Source organism: Lathyrus oleraceus, chromosome 5, assembly GCF_024323335.1.
Source record: "Lathyrus oleraceus cultivar Zhongwan6 chromosome 5, CAAS_Psat_ZW6_1.0, whole genome shotgun sequence".
Taxonomy (NCBI): domain Eukaryota; kingdom Viridiplantae; phylum Streptophyta; class Magnoliopsida; order Fabales; family Fabaceae; genus Lathyrus; species Lathyrus oleraceus.
The window spans coordinates 310831704-310853115 of record NC_066583.1 but is presented as its reverse complement, the minus strand read 5'-3'; the positions used below and the strand labels follow the sequence as shown (position 1 = coordinate 310853115).

The 21412-nt window shown below is 36.3% G+C and overlaps 3 protein-coding genes and 1 non-coding gene across 8 annotated transcripts; 3 read left to right on the top strand and 1 right to left on the bottom strand.

Annotated features, from left to right (window-relative positions):
- Positions 1-1073: 1073 nt before the first annotated feature.
- On the top strand, positions 1074-12981 carry LOC127084220 (probable pectin methyltransferase QUA2). 2 transcript variants are annotated; one of them, XM_051024631.1, is made up of 9 exons: positions 1074-1373; positions 1679-2562; positions 2653-2785; positions 3442-3682; positions 4588-4801; positions 4962-5140; positions 5266-5569; positions 10996-11134; positions 12302-12981. In XM_051024631.1, the coding sequence occupies exons 2-9, from the start codon at positions 1853-1855 to the stop codon at positions 12458-12460; spliced, it is 2079 nt and encodes a 692-aa protein (XP_050880588.1). In that variant the 5' UTR covers positions 1074-1373; positions 1679-1852; the 3' UTR covers positions 12461-12981. The 2 variants fall into 2 exon arrangements, with proteins under 2 accessions (XP_050880588.1, XP_050880587.1); XM_051024630.1 differs by having other exon boundaries at positions 1679-2785.
- A 726-nt stretch (positions 12982-13707) lies between these two features.
- Positions 13708-13801, top strand: TRNAY-GUA (transfer RNA tyrosine (anticodon GUA)). The gene is made up of 2 exons: positions 13708-13744; positions 13766-13801. It is a non-coding gene; the product is annotated as a tRNA-Tyr (tRNA).
- LOC127084222 (protein WHAT'S THIS FACTOR 1 homolog, chloroplastic) lies at positions 13760-17245 on the top strand. Its single transcript, XM_051024637.1, has 2 exons — positions 13760-15355; positions 16969-17245. Exon 1 carries the CDS (start codon positions 13895-13897, stop codon positions 15110-15112), a length of 1218 nt encoding a protein of 405 aa, XP_050880594.1. The 5' UTR covers positions 13760-13894; the 3' UTR covers positions 15113-15355; positions 16969-17245.
- A 221-nt stretch (positions 17246-17466) lies between these two features.
- Positions 17467-21009, bottom strand: LOC127084221 (uncharacterized). 4 transcript variants are annotated; one of them, XM_051024636.1, is made up of 6 exons: positions 20776-21009; positions 20171-20415; positions 20040-20079; positions 18646-19954; positions 18401-18547; positions 17467-18301 (listed from the first exon to the last, which is right to left on the bottom strand). In XM_051024636.1, the coding sequence occupies exons 4-6, from the start codon at positions 19847-19849 to the stop codon at positions 17823-17825; spliced, it is 1830 nt and encodes a 609-aa protein (XP_050880593.1). In that variant the 5' UTR covers positions 19850-19954; positions 20040-20079; positions 20171-20415; positions 20776-21009; the 3' UTR covers positions 17467-17822. The 4 variants fall into 4 exon arrangements, with proteins under 4 accessions (XP_050880593.1, XP_050880590.1, XP_050880589.1 ...); XM_051024633.1 differs by having other exon boundaries at positions 20040-20523; XM_051024632.1 differs by having other exon boundaries at positions 20040-20415.
- Positions 21010-21412: the final 403 nt, after the last annotated feature.

Here is a 21412-nt window from a genome sequence, read left to right as displayed (position 1 = left end):
TTATTTTTTATTTTTATGACACAAGAAAATAACATGCATGAACAATATATAATGTCATATTTAATAGTTATTATTATTTCGTCTATTTATTGGAGTAATAAAAATTTATAAATTCTATTTCATGGATTAAAATTAATATTGGATTTTATATAAATATGTAGTTAAAAAATTAATGTATCACTATCATAGTATCATTTATAAGATCTACAATTTCGCTTCCTTTTCCTATAGCAACTTAAAAACTCCACTTTCCAAATTCCACTCATTATTGATTTCATGTGACAAGCTGGATTTTACACTTTATTTTAAAGCTAAAATCAAGCCCAATTAAGAGAAGGAATCATGTGGCACTAGGTTATATTGCTTTCTATTTTTACAATATAAGTGCTTTTTTTTTCATAGCGGGAATTTTTCATGGAATGGAATGGAATAATTAAGATGTACTTTAATTAGGTAGTAAGTAACTTCCTACTTTAATAATTCAGTACAGATAAATTAATTATATCTACGAATAAATAATATTTAATTCAATACACCATATCTTATCTTATTCTATTTTTTTATTATTATTTCATTTATCAAATTTGTTTATCTTATATTATTTTATAAATTTAATTGAAATATACTGATAATATACCGTCACTTAATCAGAACCGTTAAATATTTGATTTTTATTTATAAAATCTATAAAATAATGCAAATATGTGATGATGATGAATCATTATTATAAATTTAATTAATCTTTTATTTTATACCTTCAATGTTAAACTAAATTAGGATTTGATCTAATATATGTAAGTTTGAGGGTTCTTTTCACAAAAACATAAAATTTAAAAATTATTTTAAAAAAATGTGACTCAATACCAAACAAAGGGTAAATTACCTTTTATTTTATACAAGTTTAATTTATTTTTACCCTTGATATCTTAGTTGTATTCATGTACCTAATGTTATGCTGTCACATCATTTAATGAATATGACAAATTATTTGTTTTTAAATCATTAAACATGATGAAAACATAGCATGAATAATTTATAAATATAATAATGAATGATTAGTTAAAAAAAATAGAGTTATTAATTAGTATTAGTATTAATCTATGAGACAAATTAATACTTGGTCCGTGAAGAAGTGTGTATGAATCACATTCACATTCACATTCGCATTCGGATCAGAACACAATCTGCTTCTTCTCATTTCATGTGCATTTTTCTGAAGCAGATTTAGCTTTCAAATCAACCCATTCAGTACCAATAACACCGTCGATAAGCGCCGTTGTTCTTCTTCCTCCGATTCGTTTTGTTTTCTCGCCAAAATTGAACACAACAACCATCGTCAAATTCACCGTGCTTTTGATCTTAGCAACAACAAGGTACTCCTCATTGCTTCTTCAAACGCCTTTGATCTAAACGCGATTTTCATTTTTTTTCCTTTCAATTCATTGATATTCATATCAATGTTGAGTCCGTGATGGATCTGGTTCCTTGAATTAATTAATAGTTTGATTCTTATTATTGTAATGCTTTTGATTCTGATTCTCTCAATACGAACTTTGATTTGTTTACTCGCTTAATTTGTGCTTTTTGTGTAACTTGCTTTTACTTACTGCAATGATATTGTGTTGCAATAAGAATACTCTAAATCTTGATAAGTGTGTCTCTATGGTTGTTATAACAGGTTTGTATTTGCTCAGCACAGCTGAAGACATATTTCATATTTCGTTAATGATTTATTTTACACAAATTTGAGTGATGTTGAAGTAAACTTTGGTTAGTATTTCGTTTCGGCGTATTCGTATAGTTAAGTTAATATCTACACGTTTAAACGCCGAGCAAGCGTGTTGGTTAGAGAATGTCCAGGCCTTTGTACAGAGGTGTGACTGGGATTCGGATCCCTGATAACAGTATCGATCCATGGGATTCACAATCGAAAGATAAAACAGATAAAGATGGTTTGGATAAAAAAGGTTCTTCTGATCAGAGTCCCTTACAATTGAGGTCTCCTTTTAGGTTGCTTTTTGCAGATAATTCTAGTTCTAAATACGGTGCCACGGAGAATGGTTTCTCGCCGGATCCGTTTGTTCTTGGCACTCCTAGAAGTCGGCATAAGTTGATTCTTCTCTTCATGAAGTTTAGTATAGTATTTATAGTTATTTTTGCTCTTGCTGGTTCTTTTTGGTGGACAGTATCGATTTCAACCACATCTAGAGGTAATATTTACCATGGTTATAGAAGACTTCAAGAGAAACTTGTATCGGACCTTTTGGATATCGGAGAGATTTCTTATGCTCCCTCAAGAACGAAAGAATTAGAATTCTGTTCTCAGGAGTTTGAAAACTATGTTCCTTGTTTTAACACTTCAGACAATCTAGCTCAGGGTTACTCTGATGGCGGTGAGTTTGACCGGCAATGTGGCCACGAGCTTAAGCAAAATTGTTTACTTCTCTCGCCGACGAATTACAAAATTCCTCTTCGGTGGCCTACTGGAAGGGATGTTATCTGGGTTTCTAATGTTAAAATCACTGCACAGGAAGTTCTTTCTTCTGGAAGCTTGACCAAGAGGTCAGTGATGATATATATCTCTACCACTGGCTTGCATTCTTTCATCCATCATTTCATCTTAAAGTTCTCATGTATTTTATTTGGTTACAGGATGATGATGCTCGATGAAGAGCAAATTTCCTTTCGTTCTGCCTCCCTTATGTTTGATGGTGTTGAAGACTACTCACACCAAATTGCAGAAATGATTGGACTTAGAAATGAATCCAACTTTATACAAACTGGGGTAACTGAATATTTCTTTTCTTCACTCAAATTAGAATAGAATACTTTAATTTTTTATGGTGGCCGTCTTCAATTATAGTCATACTCCTGAATTTCACTATTTTGGTATATGTTAATTATGGAATCAAGCATACTTAATTTCATCCACTTTGCTCAAGTGTGATAGATGGTTGGGTATCTCATATCTGCGTTGACTTTAGGCTCATTTTTCACTCTAACAGTACTAATACTAACAAATATATGCATATCTTGATTAACTATATTAAAGTTTTATTATGTGACCTCACTTACCTCAAGTGTAAGTTAATAAAATGCAAATATTTTCCATTTGCATGTAATGTCAACCTCACTTACCTCATATCTGTTGTAAAGCTTTTCTTTCCCTACAATGCTACAATAGTTTGTTTTATAATGCCAGAAAATCCTTTGTGATTGTTAAATAAGTTTTTGACATTATTGGCTAGGGACATCAACTTGGTGATTAACTTTGTATTAGTTATATTTATAAAACTTACCGTACCTTGCAATTGGAGGGATTTCGTTGTGATAGATATTTTGATAGGTTATGGAAATACTGAATATGAACATAGCCCTTAAAGTTCGACTGTGATATTCCTTGCCTGAAATGTTTTTTGATTGGCATGTTGGCATTCACAGGTTAGAACCATACTGGACATTGGTTGTGGTTATGGTAGCTTTGGAGCGCACCTCTTTCACAGTCAACTTTTAACTATGTGCATTGCAAACTATGAGCCTTCAGGGAGTCAAGTTCAACTTACACTTGAAAGGGGTCTTCCTGCTATGGTTGCTTCTTTCACTACAAAACAGTTGCCATATCCATCTCTCTCCTTTGATATGCTGCATTGTGCTAGATGTGGCATAGATTGGGACCAGAAAGGTATGCCAATAATCAACCTCATGCTACTATTTATAAGGTCAACATGGTTCTGTTATTCTATACATTTATTTGACAAAAGCATCTATTTTCTGGATGATTTGGGCTTTGAGATAAGATGTTAGATTATAAATGTCATTCAAAGAAGGAATTCTATGTCACAAATTAAGAAAAAATATTTTTTTTACTAGGATTTTTTTTGTTATTATAGACTTATAATAATGTATTATTCTGTTTCTTCAGAAGATGCTTTTGTATTTTTACATGACATAGATATTGAACTTTGAGGATAGGCTTTCTTGTGGTGTTGTAGTTTTTCCCTACTGAGCTTAGACCTTAAACCATCAACACTCTTTTGGGACCTATGAAAAATTTGAATTGTCATTCTTCAATATCATTTATTGTACCTCCAACAATGCTTAAAATATAGCCCCCCGTTTTGGTCTAAGTAATATTTTCTTTTAACTCGCAATTTATCCATTCTTAGGTTATTTAAAATTTGGAAGATATTTTACAAAAAGGATACACTTCATATGTTAAACCACACAAGCTGTCTATTTCCTGTGGTGTTATAATTTCCCCATTAAGTTTAGACTTGCAACCAAGGAAAATTAATGGAAGCTGTCTTGGTTGTTCGACTTGTTTCAACTAAGTCCAATATCGTGGCCTCATCCAACAAGACAACAACGACCAAGCCCTTTCCCACTAGGCCATGCCATAAAATATGTATTTTTTTTCATTTTAAATGTTTGAACTTAGAATAGGAAAACTTCATTATCTGCCCTAAATCCATACCTCAATTTATTTTCAGTATTTATTAATATTACAGAACCCTGTAGTTACTTGATTGATCCCACTAAATGTCTGGAGTCTGATTGTTCTATTTTATTTACATTTTCATGGCATAGATGGAATTCTCTTGATTGAAGCTGATAGACTTTTAAAACCCGGGGGCTATTTTGTCTGGACTTCGCCGGTTACAAATGCCCGTAACAAAGACAGTCAGCAAAGGTGGAAGTTCATACATGAGTTTACAGAAAACCTTTGCTGGGACATGCTATCACAGCAAGATGAAACTGTCGTATGGAAGAAAACTAGTAAAATAAAATGCTATAACTCAAGGTAATGCTGCTGGGGTGTGCATTTCTGAAAACTTATTTCGTTTTGTATATCACGGGAAGCAAGTTTCTAGTAACTTAGATCTCTATAATATGTGCGTGCAGTTATTATTGCAGAATTTTTTTTGCATGTATTCATGATTCTTGTGTGTTTGTATTTATAGAAAGAACGGTCCTCCTCCCCCTCCTTTATGTAGTAGAGGCTATGATGTGGAGTCTCCATACTATCGAGATCTGCAAAATTGTATTGGAGGAACACATAGCAGTCGTTGGATTTCAATTGAAAAGAGGGCGACCTGGCCTTCCAGGGATCATCCGAAAAAGCATGAGCTTGGAATACACGGTAGTTGTTATATTCTTCACCGTTTCTTGTTAGAACTCTTAATAGAAAGATTTCACTGTACAATATTACTGAATGATATCTCCTATCCCCTAGGTTATCTTAATGTGTATATTTACTTGCGTTAGGATTGCAACCTGATGAATTTGTGGAAGATGCTGAAAGCTGGAGGACAGCAGTACACAACTATTGGTCTCTTCTGTCACCTTTGATATTTTCTGATCATCCAAAGAGACCTGGTGATGAAGACCCTCCACCACCTTACAACATGCTACGAAATGTGCTAGACATGAATGCTCATTTTGGTGGTTTTAATTCTGCATTGTTGCATTCTGGAAAATCTGTCTGGGTCATGAATGTGGTGCCAACGAATGGACTCAACTATCTTCCCTTGATCCAGGACCGTGGTTACGTTGGTGTTTTGCATGATTGGTATTTTAATCTCCTTTCTCTTACAATTTAATTATTCACTGTTTGCATTTTTGTGCTTGACTGAATGTGAAACTCACAGCCATCTGCTAAATTATTTCTTTCTTGCCTTTTATTTTTTATGTCTCGATCCCTTCCAAATGTATAAGTTTATTGGTTTCTTAATTTTCCCATACGTAACGTCTAAGCATTAATACCTTGATCAAGGTCTTGTACTTTATTGTAATTGTATCTCTGTGTGTCTAATATGATCACACATGGTGTATATTTATATGCAAATAGGGAATATACAATAGGAAATAATATCAATTATAGTTATGACTAATTGAATATCAATCAATACTAATTGATTGATAACATATTCTTAACACTCCCCCTCAAGCCGGATCGTATATATTGTATGATCCGAGCTTGTTACAAATATAATTCACTCGAGAACCCTTGAGAGACTTGGTAAACATATCAGCCAATTGATCTTCAGATTTGACAAATTCCGTGGTTATTTCTCCCGACAGTACCTTGTCTCTTACATAGTGACAATCTATTTCTATATGCTTGGTCCGTTCATGGAAAACCGGATTGGACGCAATGTGGAGTGCCGCTTGATTGTCGCATATGAGTTTTGTGTTCTGAAGGTCACCGAACCTAAGTTCTGAGAGCAAATTCTTAAGCCAAGCAAGTTCTTTTGAGGCTGCTGCCATAGCCCGATATTCAGCTTCAGCACTAGATAATGCAACTGTGTTTTGTTTCTTGCTTCTCCATGAGATCATATTTCCTCCAATAAGAACACAATATCCAGAAGTGGATCTCCTATCCGACGGTGATCCTGCCCAATCTGCATCTGAGTAACAAGTGATTTTAGCATCACCCTTATCTTCATATAATAGGCCTTTTCCTGGTGCATTCTTTATATATCTGAGAATCCGAATAACGGCATTCCAATGAGTATCACAAGGAGCATTAAGGAATTGACTCACAATACTCACTGCAAAAGTAATATCCGGTCTGGTGACGGTAAGATAATTGAGTCTACCCACTAAACGTCGATATCTTCCCGGGTCTTTCAACAACTCCCCCTGACCCGGAAGAAGCTTGACATTGGGATCCATAGGAGTATCAATCGGACGACAGTCAAGCATACCAGTTTCAGTTAGGATGTCTAATGCATACTTACGTTGGTTAATTGCAATGCCTGATGAGGACTGTGCAACCTCAATACCTAAGAAGTATCTGAGTGGACCCAAATCTTTTGTCTGAAAGTTTTTGAAAAGATGAGTTTTGAGTCGCTGAATACCGTCTGTATCGTCTCCAGTGATAACAATGTCATCAACATAAACCACAAGAAAGATGTGTTGTCCGTTGGAAGAGTGAAGGAAGAAAACAGAATGATCTGCTTCACATCTAGTCATACCAAACTGTATCAAGGCAGAGCTGAAGCGACCAAACCAAGCACGTGGAGATTGTTTTAGCCCATAAAGAGATCGATTGAGCCGACAAACAAATCTTGAATTACCAGGAATAGTAAAACCTGGAGGTTGATCCATATACACTTCCTCCTCCAATTCTCCGTGTAAGAATGCATTTTTAATATCCAACTGATGAAGCGACCAATGATTAATAGCAGCCAATGCAAGGAAGAGACGGACTGAACTAATCTTGGCCACTGGAGAAAAGGTGTCACCATAATCAAGGCCAAATATTTGTGTGTATCCCTTGGCTACCAAACGAGCTTTAAAACGATCAATCTGACCATCTGGTCCAATTTTCACTGTATAAACCCATCGACAGCCCACTGTAGTTTTGTCTGGAGGTAAAGGAACAATGTCCCAAGTGTTATTTGAATGCAATGCAGTCATTTCTTCCACCATCGCCTGACGCCAATTGGGATCAGTCATAGCTTCACCTGTAGACTTAGGAATAGACACAGAATCCAAAGCAGACACAAAAGAAACATAGGAAGTAGATAGACGGTCATAATTTAAAGCACAAACATATTTAGGATTTGGATTATGAGATCGAATACCTTTTCGTAATGCTATTGGAAGGTCAAGTTCAGGTGACGTAGCTGGAGGAACAATTGGAGTAGGAGATGGTGCTGGTGGATCAATATCATCTCTAACTGCCGATGGACGCGTTGTGCGTCGCTGATATACCTGCAAAGGAGGTTTAATGGGTGTGGGGATGACAGAAGGGATATCTTGATCATCTAAATTACAAATCTCCTGGGAGGACGAAGAGGCAGAGAAAAAAGGAGAACCTTCAAAAAATGTTACATCGGAAGAGACAATATACCGTTGAAGTTGAGGACAAAAACAACGATATCCCTTTTGTATACGTGAGTAGCCTAGAAAAATACATTTGAGAGATTTAGCGGAAAGTTTGTCTTTACCTGGATTAAGATCATGAACAAAGCATGTGCAACCAAACACACGAAGGGGAATGGGGTAGAGATCGTGTTCCGGATTCAAGATAGAGTATGGAATCTGATCTTGAAGGACCGAGGAAGGCATTCGGTTGATAAGGTGACATGCGGTGAGGAGAGCATCACCCCAAAAACGAGAGGGTACATTGTGGTGAAGAAGAAGAGTCCGTGCAGTTTCAACTAAATGACGATTCTTCCGTTCAGCAACACCGTTCTGTTGTGGTGTATGAGCACATGATGATTGGTGAATAATTCCCTGTAATGTTAAAAAAGATTGAAACTGGGATGACATATATTCACGAGCATTATCTGTGCGTAAAATTTTAATGGTAGTATTAAACTGATTTTTAATTTCAGCATAAAACTCTTGGAATATACGGAAAACATCTGAACGATTTTTCATTAGAAATAACCAAGTGCATCGTGAGTAATCGTCGATGAACGTTACAAAGTAATAGTATCCTAAAGTAGACTTCACACGACTAGGACCCCAAATATCAGAGTGAACTAAAGCAAAAGGTGATGCAACACTTTTATTTACTCGTTGACAATAAGTACTACGAGTATGTTTGCCTAATTGACAGGACTGACACTCAAAAGAAGAAAGCTTAGAAAGACTAGGAACTAAAAGACGCATTTTATTTTGACTAGGGTGACCCAAACGTTGATGTGTGAGTTCTTGAGAAGCAATAGAAGCACAGGCCACCGGTGGAGAAAGATGATATAATCCTCCAGCTTCACTCCCTGCTCCAATCGTCCGTCCTGTACGTCGATCCTGGATATGAACAGAATTAGCATTAAAAAGAACTGAACAATCAAGAGTACGAATAAGCTTGTGAACAGATATTAGATTAAAGGGACAACCAGGAATGTAAAGGACAGACTCTAAAGACAAGTTTGGAAGTGGATGTGCCTGACCAAGGCCTTGAACTTTGGCTTTAGAACCATCCGCCACAGTGACAGAAGGCAAAGAATCAGAATAAGACAAATGAGATAAAAGAGATTTATTACCAGTCATATGATCAGATGCCCCAGAGTCAAGGACCCAAGGACCAAGTGAAGATGTAGAGACAAAAGCTACAGGATTACCCGACTGAGCAACAGCGGCAGATGATGATTGTTGATGGGCTGCTTTGTATTGGAGGAAATCATTGTAATCAGCGGCGGGAATAGTGACATCTTTAGTGATATCCGGTTGAGCAACAGCAGCGATCCGTGGTTGTCGTTGTTGTTCTCTTGCCTTTGTACGACAATCGGCTTCAATGTGACCGTAACGATTGCAATAGTTACAACGAATACTTTGACGTCCACCTCGTCCACCGGTTCGTCCACCACGACCGTGATAGTGGGAAGCAAGAGCAGATGATTCAGTGGGAGAGGAAGTAGGGACCGGTCCAAAAGCATGAGGTGTAGCCAAGCGTAACAATTGTTCACTAATTGCTTCATAGTTAGGAACGTTGGTACCTGATAAAATCTGATTCCGAACGGAATCAAGTTCAGATGGCAGTCCAGCAAGTGCCATGACCATGAAATACTTACTTTGTTGTTCAGCATAAGTTGTTGCATCTTTTGTAAAGGGCATTAAGGTTGTGAAATTTGCCTTTAACGCGTCAAGCTGAGTCAGATAGCCTTGCATATCCATATTCTCCAATTTCAAAGAGCGGAGTTTGGTGATGACACTGTAAAGATTATGGACATCATTTGAGAAGACTTTCTTGGCCTTTTCCCAAACCTCGTAGCAAGTGGTATAGGCTTGGTACTGTGCTTGGAGATTAGTTGCTATGGAAAACCATAACACAGTGCATAGAGAAGCATCGGTTTGTTTCCACTTATCGCGTTTGGCGGCGAGAATAGTATCGGCTTTTGTAGTTAAGTGATCCTCATATCCCTGACCGTGAAACCACATCTTGACAGCACCAGCCCATATGTTGTAGTTGGCTGTTCCGGTCAGTTTCTCACACGGAATAAGTGGAATTTTAGTGAACATGATGGAATCGGTATCTCCCATGATATTTGATGGCTTGGAACGAAAAACCGAGAGCAGATCTGGAAAAACGGCGACGGCTGGGGGCAGCGGATGCGCGGCTGATTGTCCGGCGCGTGAGATTCACGTGCGATGAAGGAGAGACGTGTGCGGATGCGTGCGGCGGCGGAAGGCAGTGAATCTGGCCGATCTGTAGGAGACGATTCCGGCGTATAGGAATCTCGCCGAAAAGTCGACAGGAGCGGCGGAGACGGCGGCGGCGCTGTGGGTGGCCGGAAAGAAAAAGAGAAAAAAAAAAAAATTATTTTTATTTTGTGGAAGACAGTAGGTCAACCAGCTCTAGATACCATATTGTAATTGTATCTCTGTGTGTCTAATATGATCACACATGGTGTATATTTATATGCAAATAGGGAATATACAATAGGAAATAATATCAATTATAGTTATGACTAATTGAATATCAATCAATACTAATTGATTGATAACATATTCTTAACATACTTATTAATGTTCTGTTGGAGGATAGAATATTTACACTAATATTCGGATATTCTTAATATGTTTAAGTTTGTTTCTAGAATATAAAATTTTCCAGATATGTGATACTTGTTTTAAAAGTCTGTTCAAAATTAATCAATGATGAAGCTTATATGTCTAAATCTCGAAGGAACCAATTCAACTAATAAGTTTTTGTAGAGTGAGAGAGCAGTTGAATGATTATCTATCTAATATACCCTTAATGCAAGATCTGTTTGGTCTTAAGCAGTACATTGATTATCTATTTAAATAACACACTTAAATTAAGGGCATTAATACAAAGCCTGTACTTACAATCACTTAGTCATGAAGCCTGTGTCAAGGTTCAACATATCGTAAAACTTCACTTTTTAAATAGAGGCATGTGAATGATTTTATGCCTTAACTTTATAGACCCTAAATTTTGCAGCTTAAATTTAACATTCCAGTAAACTAATTTACTATGTGGAAAGTTTTGTTACAATTATGATTTGTGGATTGTAGGTGTGAGGCCTTTCCAACATACCCTAGAACCTATGACTTGGTACACGCAGCAGGGTTTTTATCTCTTGAAACTGCTCAGCCGCACAGATGTACCATGCTTGATATATTCATTGAAATTGACAGATTACTTCGCCCAGAGGTATGTAAATACTCTGTGCTTTACTCTTCATTTATGGTTAAGAATGAAATAGTTAGATAAAAAGTTGGAATAAATCTCATAGTAGAAAAGATGTTGTAGTCATCTCGTAGATGGTTTTGGCCTACGATGAAGATGATCCATGGAAGCATTGGTAAGAAGTGTAAACTACATGGAGGATATTTCAATAGTTAGAGGTAGGAAGAGACCAAGGAAAATTATAAGAAGATAGATTTGGAGTTCAGTAATGTATTTTTGGATGTGATTCATGGCAGGGCAGTATGACCACGATTGATTTGTGTAACCAACTTTACCTAGTGAGAAAAGGATTTTGTTGAGACTCTTATTCAAAATTGTTTGGCATTTTGAGGTGTTAAATATATATAGCATAGATAAAGTCGTCTTTTATTGAACACTCATAGTTTGAGTAAGGATACATTTTCAAAAGCTTGAACAAACTCTTAACATGGTGAATTTAGGTTAATTGGCACTTACCTCCAAGCATGAAGTAATGACTTGTATGGATTTCACTACCCATTTGAGATAATTCATATGTATAATGTAATTTATTTGTTTTATTCCTTTATTGAATCAAAGCATATGACCTGGATGTGAGCATATAATGCAATATTAAATTACTGTAAAAGTTGCTTGATATTTTTTTTTGAAGAGTACAACAACAACAACCAAGCCTTGAGCCTTATCCCACTGAGTGAGATCGGCTACATGGACCAACTTCCGCCATAATGTTCTATCCAGGATCATGCATAATATTCTATTAATGTATGACCGTGACTTTTGTAACTTTCAGTTGGTCCGCCCCTTTCTAAGTCTGGCTAAGGCTTTTCTTTACTTGAGTATTTGTTCTATTTTCAAAATTTTACCGACATCATGATATCTCAATGACTATTAATTTGATAATTTGTCTTTCTGCTTAATTGCTATTATAACAAGGCTATTTTAGTCAAGAGTTGCCATTTTACTCTGGAAGTGATCATTAAACGACATTAATATAAGATGGAGGCAGTAAGAGTTATTCCAAATTGTAAAGCATGTTCTGAAAGAGAAATTGTAGATTTGTAGGAGGTTCTAATTTGATAGCTACATCCACTTGAATTGGTATATTGTAGATCTCTTGATATCATATGCTGATAATTGTCATGTGTGCAGGGTTGGATTATAATTCGTGACACAGTTCCTTTAATAGAGACAGCTAGAGCTTTAACAACTCGGCTGAAGTGGGATGCAAGAGTCATAGAAATCGAAAGTGATAGCGATCAGAGACTCCTGATCTGTCAGAAGCCTTTCTTTAAAAGACAAGCAAATTAATTCATTCAAGTCCTGAAGAAATCAAACCATAGTATTCATATATTCATTTTCATAATGTTCATTTGTTATCATAATGGTCTGCCATAGAAAGTGGGGATTGAAAATTTTGGACAGAAACGAGCCGAAAAAGACAATAGAGGAAAGAAAACAGTAAATGCTTATCAGCGATACAACCAAAACTCCTATGTAACCGTAAGGTTTATACATAGGATCGTGTAATTACCAAACGAGGAGCAGAACAGACGAGGAAGTATACTGGTAGATATGATTTTTCATGTGATGTCTGATTACAGTTACACAGACTTATTATGATTAAGATTGGGAAGATTATGAAAGAATAAGTTATTTTTGTTTGCTGTGGTGTATAAAATGCTCAGTGGTTGATTCCCCCTTTTGCAATAGAAGCATTTTTCTGCTCCATTTATAGATTCTTTATTGTTTCATGTAATGACCCGGAAAAACTATATCTTGACAATTTTCTCTATGTTCATGCTGTGAAATCAAAATCACATTCTCCATTAGTGTACAATTTATATAACTTCAGTATTGTAGCATTTTGGATCGGTTGCATCTGATTTGGATTGGTTCCAAAGTTTCTTAGGTGTGGTATTTCAAAATTATGACTCAGCTTTCGCGAAGAGGCCGACTTAAAAGAGTCTCATGATTTCATGATGGACTTTGTTCTCTATTAAATATATGATTCATAACAAAATTGATGATACTTATTTCACCTAATCAAATAACTAGTTTTGAGTTTGATTGCAAGAAAGTGGTAGACACAGTTCATAATCCATCAGCAGATCTCACAAGGTTAGACAAAGTTCATAATCCGAAACTTTGATGTAAAGTTTATTCATAGACAAACTAATGTTCAGGGCCGTCTTTGATCGGGTTAAGATAGACTATCACACATTATCTAATATTTGTAGTAGTTAAATTACAACTAAATTTTGTCATACCAGCAGCATATTCTAAACAATAATTATTAAAAACACACGTATATTGCACAGAAAACAGTTTCCCTTAAGTGTTTATCTGATGTTAAGAGTTTTTTTCTAATTTGATGGAAAATCGTGCATACATGTCCAATATATCAAAATGAATAATATCATATAAACAAATGAATAATCAAATTAATTATATGCACAGCCATATCTAATAAAAACTAGGATGAAGTAGCAATTTAATACAATTTTTTTTCCAAACTTTAAACTATTAATAAGTTATCATTCGAATAGGCTTCAACTCCGACCTTAGCTCAGTTGGTAGAGCGGAGGACTGTAGTTGGGATAAAATCCATTAGAAATCCTTAGGTCACTGGTTCGAATCCGGTAGGTCGGATTTTTTTTCTTTAGAAATTAAATTTTGGTTATAGCTATAGCCGTTATAACACTTGATTTCATTCTTCATAGAATCATTACTCATTTCAATTCAATGGCTTTTCGCTCCTTCTTCCTCTCATTTCCTTCCAAAATCACAAACTCCAAAACCCTAATAAACCCTAACCACAAGTTCACTCTCCAATTTTCAACCTCTTTTTTAGTCACAAAAACCCCAAAAAAGCTCAAGAAAAAACACAAACCCAAATCAAGCCCCCGAACCAACCCAATCCAAACCCAACCAAATCGCATAATCGAATTCGAACGAATCGTACAACGAGATGTTCTCATGAGATTCGTAACAAGATCAAAACAGTATCTCTCCAATCAACCGGAACACGTTCTTCAGCTTGACGACGCCGGGAAACTCCACCGCGAACTCGGTTTCCCGCGCGGCCGGAAAGTTTCCAGATCCATTCTGCAACATCCGCTGCTCTTTCAAACCTACCGCCACACTAATGGAAAAATGTGGCTTGGATTCACCGATCTCATGGAAGAACTCCTCGCGGAAGAACATTCTGTTATGGAATCAATGGAACTTGATCGTGTTGATAAGGTTCGTAAGCTTCTCATGCTGTCAGCGAATCACCGTATTCCACTTAGTAAAATTCATCATTGTAGAAACCTATTTGGTATACCTGATAATTTTCGTGACCGGGTTGTGAAATACCCTAATTATTTCCGGGTGGCGGTAGATAACAACAATGACGGAAAGCATGTTCTTGAGTTGGTTAATTGGGACCCGCTTTTGGCTGTGAGTGCGCTCGAAAGAGAGTTTATGGTTAATGAAGAAGCTGCTAAGAGGAAATTTCATTTTCCGGTGAAGCATGGGAAGGATTTGGATTTGGAATTGGATGATAAGAGGAAGCTGAATTTGTTAAACGTGCTTCCGTTGGTGTCTCCTTATTCAGATGGGTCGAAATTGGATGTGTGGACTTTGGAAGCTGAGAAATATAGGGTTGGATTGATTCATGAGTTTTTGAATTTGACATTGGAGAAGAGAGCTTCTATTCATCACCTTGTTGAGTTTAAAGAGGAGTTTAGTTTGACTAAGCATACTTATCATATGCTGCTTAAGCAGCCAAGGGCGTTTTATTTAGCTGGAACTGAGATGAATTGGGTTGTGTTTTTGAAAGATGGTTATGATAGAAATGGTGTTTTGATTCATAAGGATCCTCAGGTGGTGTTCAATGAGAAGCTTTATAAGTATGCTCAGATACAGGAAACGGAACCTGGTTCTGATGTTGGATTGGAAAGTCAACCTATCACTTGAAACTTTTTCAACAATTGAATCTGAACTACTTAAAAAGGGATTTTAAATTAAGAAAAGAAACATCGATGGGAGCACTTAGTGAAGTAACTTTGTTATATTGAGATGAAATACTTCATTTTTTATGGAAGTGATGGGCTTAGCAGATTCTCTTTGATTCAATGGTGAAATTTAAGTTAGTGTCCTGAGAAGTGTATAGATGGCAAAGATTTTAGGTTTCGCCAGCTTTACTATTTTATCATCTAGGTATATTGGTTCTGATATTTTCAATTTTCATATGCGATGAAATGTTTCCTTGTATCAAGGTTTTGCAGTATGATTTTTTTCATGATCAATATCTTTATAAGATGTTTTCAAGTTACTATAATAAAAAAAACCCAAGGTTTATCTGACTAAGTGGAGTCGGCTACGGGGATTACCTTTCGTCATAATTTTCTATCCATAAGCATGCTTCTATCCAAATCTATAATCTCGAGATTTTTTTAATAACTTCTCTTATAGTCTTTTTAGATCTTCCTTTTCTTTTAGTTGTTTGATTTCTCTCCATCTGATCTACTCTCCTTATCACAAAATTTATAGGTCTTCTCTCTACATGCCTAAACCTCTTAAATATATTTTCCATCATATTTTCTACTATAGGAGCTACCTCAATACTCTCTAATATTTTCATTTCTAATCCTATCATTTTTAGTCTTATTACACATATAACGCAACATCCTCATCTCTACAACAATTATTTTATTCTCGTGTTGATTTTTAAGCGTCCAACATTGTGTTCCTTACAACATCACATGTCTTACCGCAATCCGATAAAATCTTCTCCTCTGCTTGAGTAGTACCTTTGCGTAACATAAAACCTTTGAAGCCTTCCTTCATTTCGGTCATCCAACTTGAATTTGATGATTTATATCCCTTTCTATTTCTTCATCATTTTGTATTAAAGATCGAAGATATTTAAACCTCTAGGAGGGATGATATGGTCTCTAACTTTCACCTCTAGGTTAAAAATGTTTCTTTTTTTTGGTGAACTTTCATTTCATATACTCCGTCTTACTACTCTGCTTAGGCGAAAAACATGCTTTTTTAAAATTCGTCTCCAATCTCATTTAAATATTTCTTCGACTTTTTAAATATGACTATATCATTTACAAAAAAACATGCATCAAGCATGCATCTCGGTACTAGTTTTTGGTGAGTACATCTAAAATTAAGGTAAAAAGATAGTGACTAAGTTCAAGTTACTATAATAATTAGTTAATATATAAGAATCTTTTGATATGCTTTCTATCCTTTAATTGAGTTTACAGGGTAAGAAGTCTTCAGTAAAATTCAAATTATTCTTCTATGTCTCTGTCATTGTCCCTGCTTGCTACTGTAGGATAAACCAGATATCCCCTTCTTTTTTGTTTGTTATTTTATCTACGAAGTTCAACAGAGAAAATCTTATGGATACTAGATATTTGCATGCCTGTAAAATGAATAAATCAATTACAAAATGGTGGGAAGAATTGATTTCGCCTTTGCAATGCTTTGATGAAGTAGGCATGTTTCGGTGGAACATTTACAAACACTCTATTAACCTTGCAAATTCTCAAGTTCTAATATCTAATTTTTGACACCGACCCTAGTCACTGACCTATGAAAATTAGGGACAGATTCAGTGTTACTGAAGAAATGTTCAAACCAAGTAAGGCATTGGCAATGAATTCACGAATTTTTGGTTCTTTATTATTCTCATATAATCATATCAGAAAGATCTGAGTCACAAAAGTTAGTAATTTTTTCAATCAATTTCTCTTCCTTTCTTTTTATTGCCCCTTCCCAATGTTTGCTTTCTAACCCGTTTACTATTTTTTCAGTAATGCCATGGTTTCGGCTGTGAAGGTCCAACCGTGCAGGCTGTCAGATTTGTTTACAGTATTTTCGGACCACCTGAGTTCATCCATTATTAATCAATTTTTCATGGCTGGAAAAAAGGAGCTCTACTTGAATTACTATTATTTTATGAGAAGTTGTTATAAGGGATGTGCTAAGATATCTGGTCAATTTCACTGAATATGTGAGTCATAGTATTTCTTGCATCAACAGGAAGAGCATACAAACCTCTTCATTTGGAGTGAGTCCAAGTTATGATATAAACGATAAGATATGTGTATAGTGAGTAGCCTACTAGGATTGATCATCATGGGTGCTTGACCAAAAGTTCCCAGCTGTCTTGTTCAGATTCAGGTTTGCGGTGACCTTCAGTTACTGCTTTATGAGCTGAACATAATACTGTTTACTTTGAATTGTTCAGTTGTCATGGTATCCAGTGTTCAGATATGGATTAATGATAATGATAATGGCAACTGTAGCAATTAGGCTGGCCAATTTCTGTTTCGTAAGGCCAAAATTGTATACATGAAGTTCACAGAATTTCCAGAGGATAAATGAGTTCCATATATTACATTTACAGAATGGAGATGGTGAAGATTTTATTATATCAAGTCTTAGACAGAGACTGTCAATGTCTGGCGACCATGTGCAGTGTCTCCTTTATGGTATATAAATCAAACATTAATAATTACAGGTTGAAGCAAACACACCATTGGTTGAATGTTCTTACAACCAAACCTTAACGTATTGGTTCGGTTCTAGGTTGAAGCATTAGGTGCCCCAGTTTATAAGTTCTTGGAAACATAAAAGACTGGTGGAATGTTCCTTTTTCAGGCAGCTACTGATGTTTAGATCGGCTCTTTGACCTGTGCCTGCTTTTCTGGGCTAAACCAGCGCTGCTTCTATGCACACTGGAGGAACTTGATCCTCCTTGGACACCTTTCTTCAGTGCTCTTCTGTTCGAGGTACGGCTGCTGTTTGCTAGTGCAGCTTTGGCAACACTATCAGTGAGCATCTCTCGAGCCCTTTGAGGCTTTACGGCATCCTTGTTCAGGTATACTAGCTTTGGAAGAAGACCACAAACTGCTTTGCGCAGTTGCTCATCACCGATGTTGCTTTGAATTGGATTTCCAAGCAGATTCAGGGCCTGAAGTGAGTTGTAGTTTGCTACAAGCTGGCCTAATGCTTTTGTTGTTGTTATCTTGTTAAAGCTCAAGTCCAGAACTGTTAGCTTCAATAATCTGTGCAACCCCTCAACATCACTTATCTTGTTTCCCGCAAGATATAGCTCTTTGACCGGTGTACAATTTGATAACCCTGATAAACAGTCAATAATTTTTAGAAAGTGCTTCTGTGAAGACTAAGATTCGAGAAATAAAAAACCACCAGTGATCATCAGCCCGCATAGAAACTAACCTTGTCCAATTCTTGAGATGCGATTATAACTTAGGTCAAGTACACGCAATCGGGTTAATTCTCTGAGGCCCTCAATGGTGCTGATCTTGTTTCTTGACAAATTTAGTGTGTGAAGACTCTTTGGGAGAAATCCAGGTGTGATATGAACTGCAAATCAATGAAGAAGAAACCAGTCAAAGGAGCTTGTATTGTTTCTAATTTGAAATCATATTGAAGGTTATTTTCTTCTCTCGAATGAGTTATACCTATGCAATTGTTAGACAAATTCACTGAACGAAGACTGGAGAAGTGTGATATTGCAGGGATGGCTTTTATACCAACACCACATATATGAGCTGCAGTTGAGGCTGAATTCAGAGATTGGACCACGCTATTGGCGTACAAAATATCCTTTGAAAAATCGGCATCTTGATGTCGGGCCAACTGAGTCGTGCTTCTTGCAATTGATCTATCAGCATCTGGAGAAGGTGGCAGAACAATGGTTCCAATACTGTCAACAGGAAAATAATCCTCAGGAGGTGGCTGCTGATTTTCAAGATCTTTCATCCACTCATCCACTCTGTTCAAGGAGGAGGGTTCTGTTGAGAAGGCTACCCATTGATTTTGTGTCCAAAAATCCGAGTTTTTTTCCTTGTGAAATCTGCTCCACCTTGGATTATCAATATTTTTATCCTTGCCGCTTTTGCTAAAGTACTCTCCTGAGGATGATGCAGGAGAGGGTGATCTCACATGTCTCAATGTCTTACCTTTTTTTGGCTCCAGGATGTCTGAAGAGTACCCACATTGATTTTTTAAAACAGCATTTGCAGGATGTAATTGTGTTGATTTGCTAACCAAAGGTCGATGAATGTTCCTGTGGCTCCAGAGGAACAACTTCCACCACAATTTCTTACTTCCAGAAGGGAGAACTTGACTAGACGAACGCCTTTTCAACATCACTTTATCAGCACTGTGCTGAGTCATCACAGACCTGGGACTTTCCAGATTAATCATCTGATTTGCTGATAATTCCTGCAAATTCTCAAATGACTGTGACCTTGAAGATGGAAAGTGATGAGCAGTCTTCCGTAATATATCCCTTCTTTCCAGGTTAGAACAAGATCGCTTCAGCTTTGGAGAATCCCAGAAGTCACCCTTGCCAATCCCAGGATCACTGACATGCCCACTCAGGATTAAATCAACGCTCTTTTTGTTGTATTTATCGTCTCTGTCTTCAAATTGAATGTTGACTTGTTTTTTATATAAACTGGGGGAGTTCATCTCTTTGCCTGTTGGATCATATCCTCCCTTGCTTGCAACAGCTTCATGAACTTGGAGATCAAAATCAGATAGCTCTCTCTTGATGGAAGGTGAATCTTCATGCTCATCTTCCCCGTCATAAGCTTCTTGTACTTCAGTCTTCATTGGACTCTCGAGACTCATAACTTTCACATTGCACCTTGAATTCATCTGGGTGGCTTCTGGCTTTAAATCACGACTCTTTGATGATATTGTTGGGTGTCGTACTTTGGCATGCAACTGTTCCAGGTCCCCTTTTGAAGATCCTTCAATGCCCTGAAGAGACAAAGCAAGTAAATTATGTTCTCCAACCTCTAATAGACAAAACCAGACATGATATCTGAATATATGTTACTTTTACCTTGATTTTGTTCTTCCTTCTAATCAAAACAGAAACACACCTACACATGGCCATGACAGAAGATTAAGCTTGTTCTGAATCCTTTTATATTCAACCTCTCAAACCTTTGTCTATAGTTTATATACACAAACCTATTGCCTTTACATCACTACCCCGTGACGGAGAAGATTTAATCACATTGGAGAAGATTGGATCAGAGAAAGTTAACCATAATCAGTGGGAAGAAATAGGAGCTTGTCCAAATAAAAATTTGGACCAGAAAGCGAAGCACCAACGCCTCCTGAAGTTGGTGGAGATATGACTAGAGAGTTGGCCAGAATAGTATATGCATATGCTGATGCCTCAGCTCTTCAAAGTTCCATCAATATTTGTAGACCTATCCAATTGAAAACCAACCAATGGTTTAGAACTTCAGATAAACAAATATCCTCAGCCGAACATTGATTCCAAAGAATTCTAGAACTTCACGTAACAAAACTGCAACCTGGGAATAAGTTCTTTTAAAAAGTGGTATATACATGATATCTATCATCTAGAACTTGCAGTACATACACTGCATCAATCAAATAAGAATATATACTGTTTTTATAGAGTGTAGGTTAGGAATTCAATTTGTACATAGTGTTGACTAAAATCTACATGCAAGAGCCATTATTTCAAGGGTTAAAAAGGAAACATGAGCACAAAAAAGAGTGTTGATCTAATGAGGGAACATTTTTAGGGTAAAAAAGCAAACCTTTTGAAATGAAATTCTACCAGATTGTCAAACTAAATAAGACCTGATATATGATGTGTTTGTGCGGTATTCCTCGTAAGAACATAATTCGGTTTGTGCTGTGTATACACACAAAAAAGCTAAACAAGTGAAAGTGGAGAGGTTGAGATTGTGTATTATTGTTTGTTGTCTTTTTTGACTAAGTGTACTGAGCTTTGTTGAAGATTGCTGAGTGGACATTATTAAATGTGTGCATGTAGCATTTATCTTTCTAAAATAAATGACGCATAAACGCGGAACAAACACGGGGTGTCTGGTTACGTGTTTAGATCCGTGAGGTCATTCCCTAGACATGACATTGACTATAGTGTGTGCGTGGCCGCTGCATGATGAGATATGCGCTTCTTCACAAATCACAACAATCCGACACTAAAATCACAACAATCCGACATTATTTTCTAATACAAACTTTTTCTTTTGAAGTTTTTTATCTTACAAACTTTTTGGAGTACTTATATAATCACTTTCTTTTATATATATAGTTTTTTTTTAAGCTTAAGGGTAAGATTGCCAAGACAATAAACTGTTTTAGTCCTCCAAAAATATATAAAATATTTCATTTTCAATTGTGTATATGATAAAAAAAAGGATGAATTAT

Coding starts and splice junctions, on each gene's coding strand:
- LOC127084221 (XM_051024633.1), bottom strand. CDS start 20,093: ATGGCCATGTGTAGGTGTGTTTCTGTTTTGATTAGAAGGAAGAACAAA. Junction 19,955..20,039: donor GAAGGAAGAACAAAATCAAG/GTAAAAGTAACA, acceptor TTGTCTCTTCAG/GGCATTGAAGGATCTTCAAA. Junction 18,302..18,400: donor CATCTCAAGAATTGGACAAG/GTTAGTTTCTAT, acceptor ACTGTTTATCAG/GGTTATCAAATTGTACACCG.
- LOC127084222 (XM_051024637.1), top strand. CDS start 13,895: ATGGCTTTTCGCTCCTTCTTCCTCTCATTTCCTTCCAAAATCACAAAC.
- LOC127084220 (XM_051024630.1), top strand. CDS start 1,853: ATGTCCAGGCCTTTGTACAGAGGTGTGACTGGGATTCGGATCCCTGAT. Junction 2,786..3,441: donor CCAACTTTATACAAACTGGG/GTAACTGAATAT, acceptor TGGCATTCACAG/GTTAGAACCATACTGGACAT. Junction 5,141..5,265: donor GCATGAGCTTGGAATACACG/GTAGTTGTTATA, acceptor TACTTGCGTTAG/GATTGCAACCTGATGAATTT.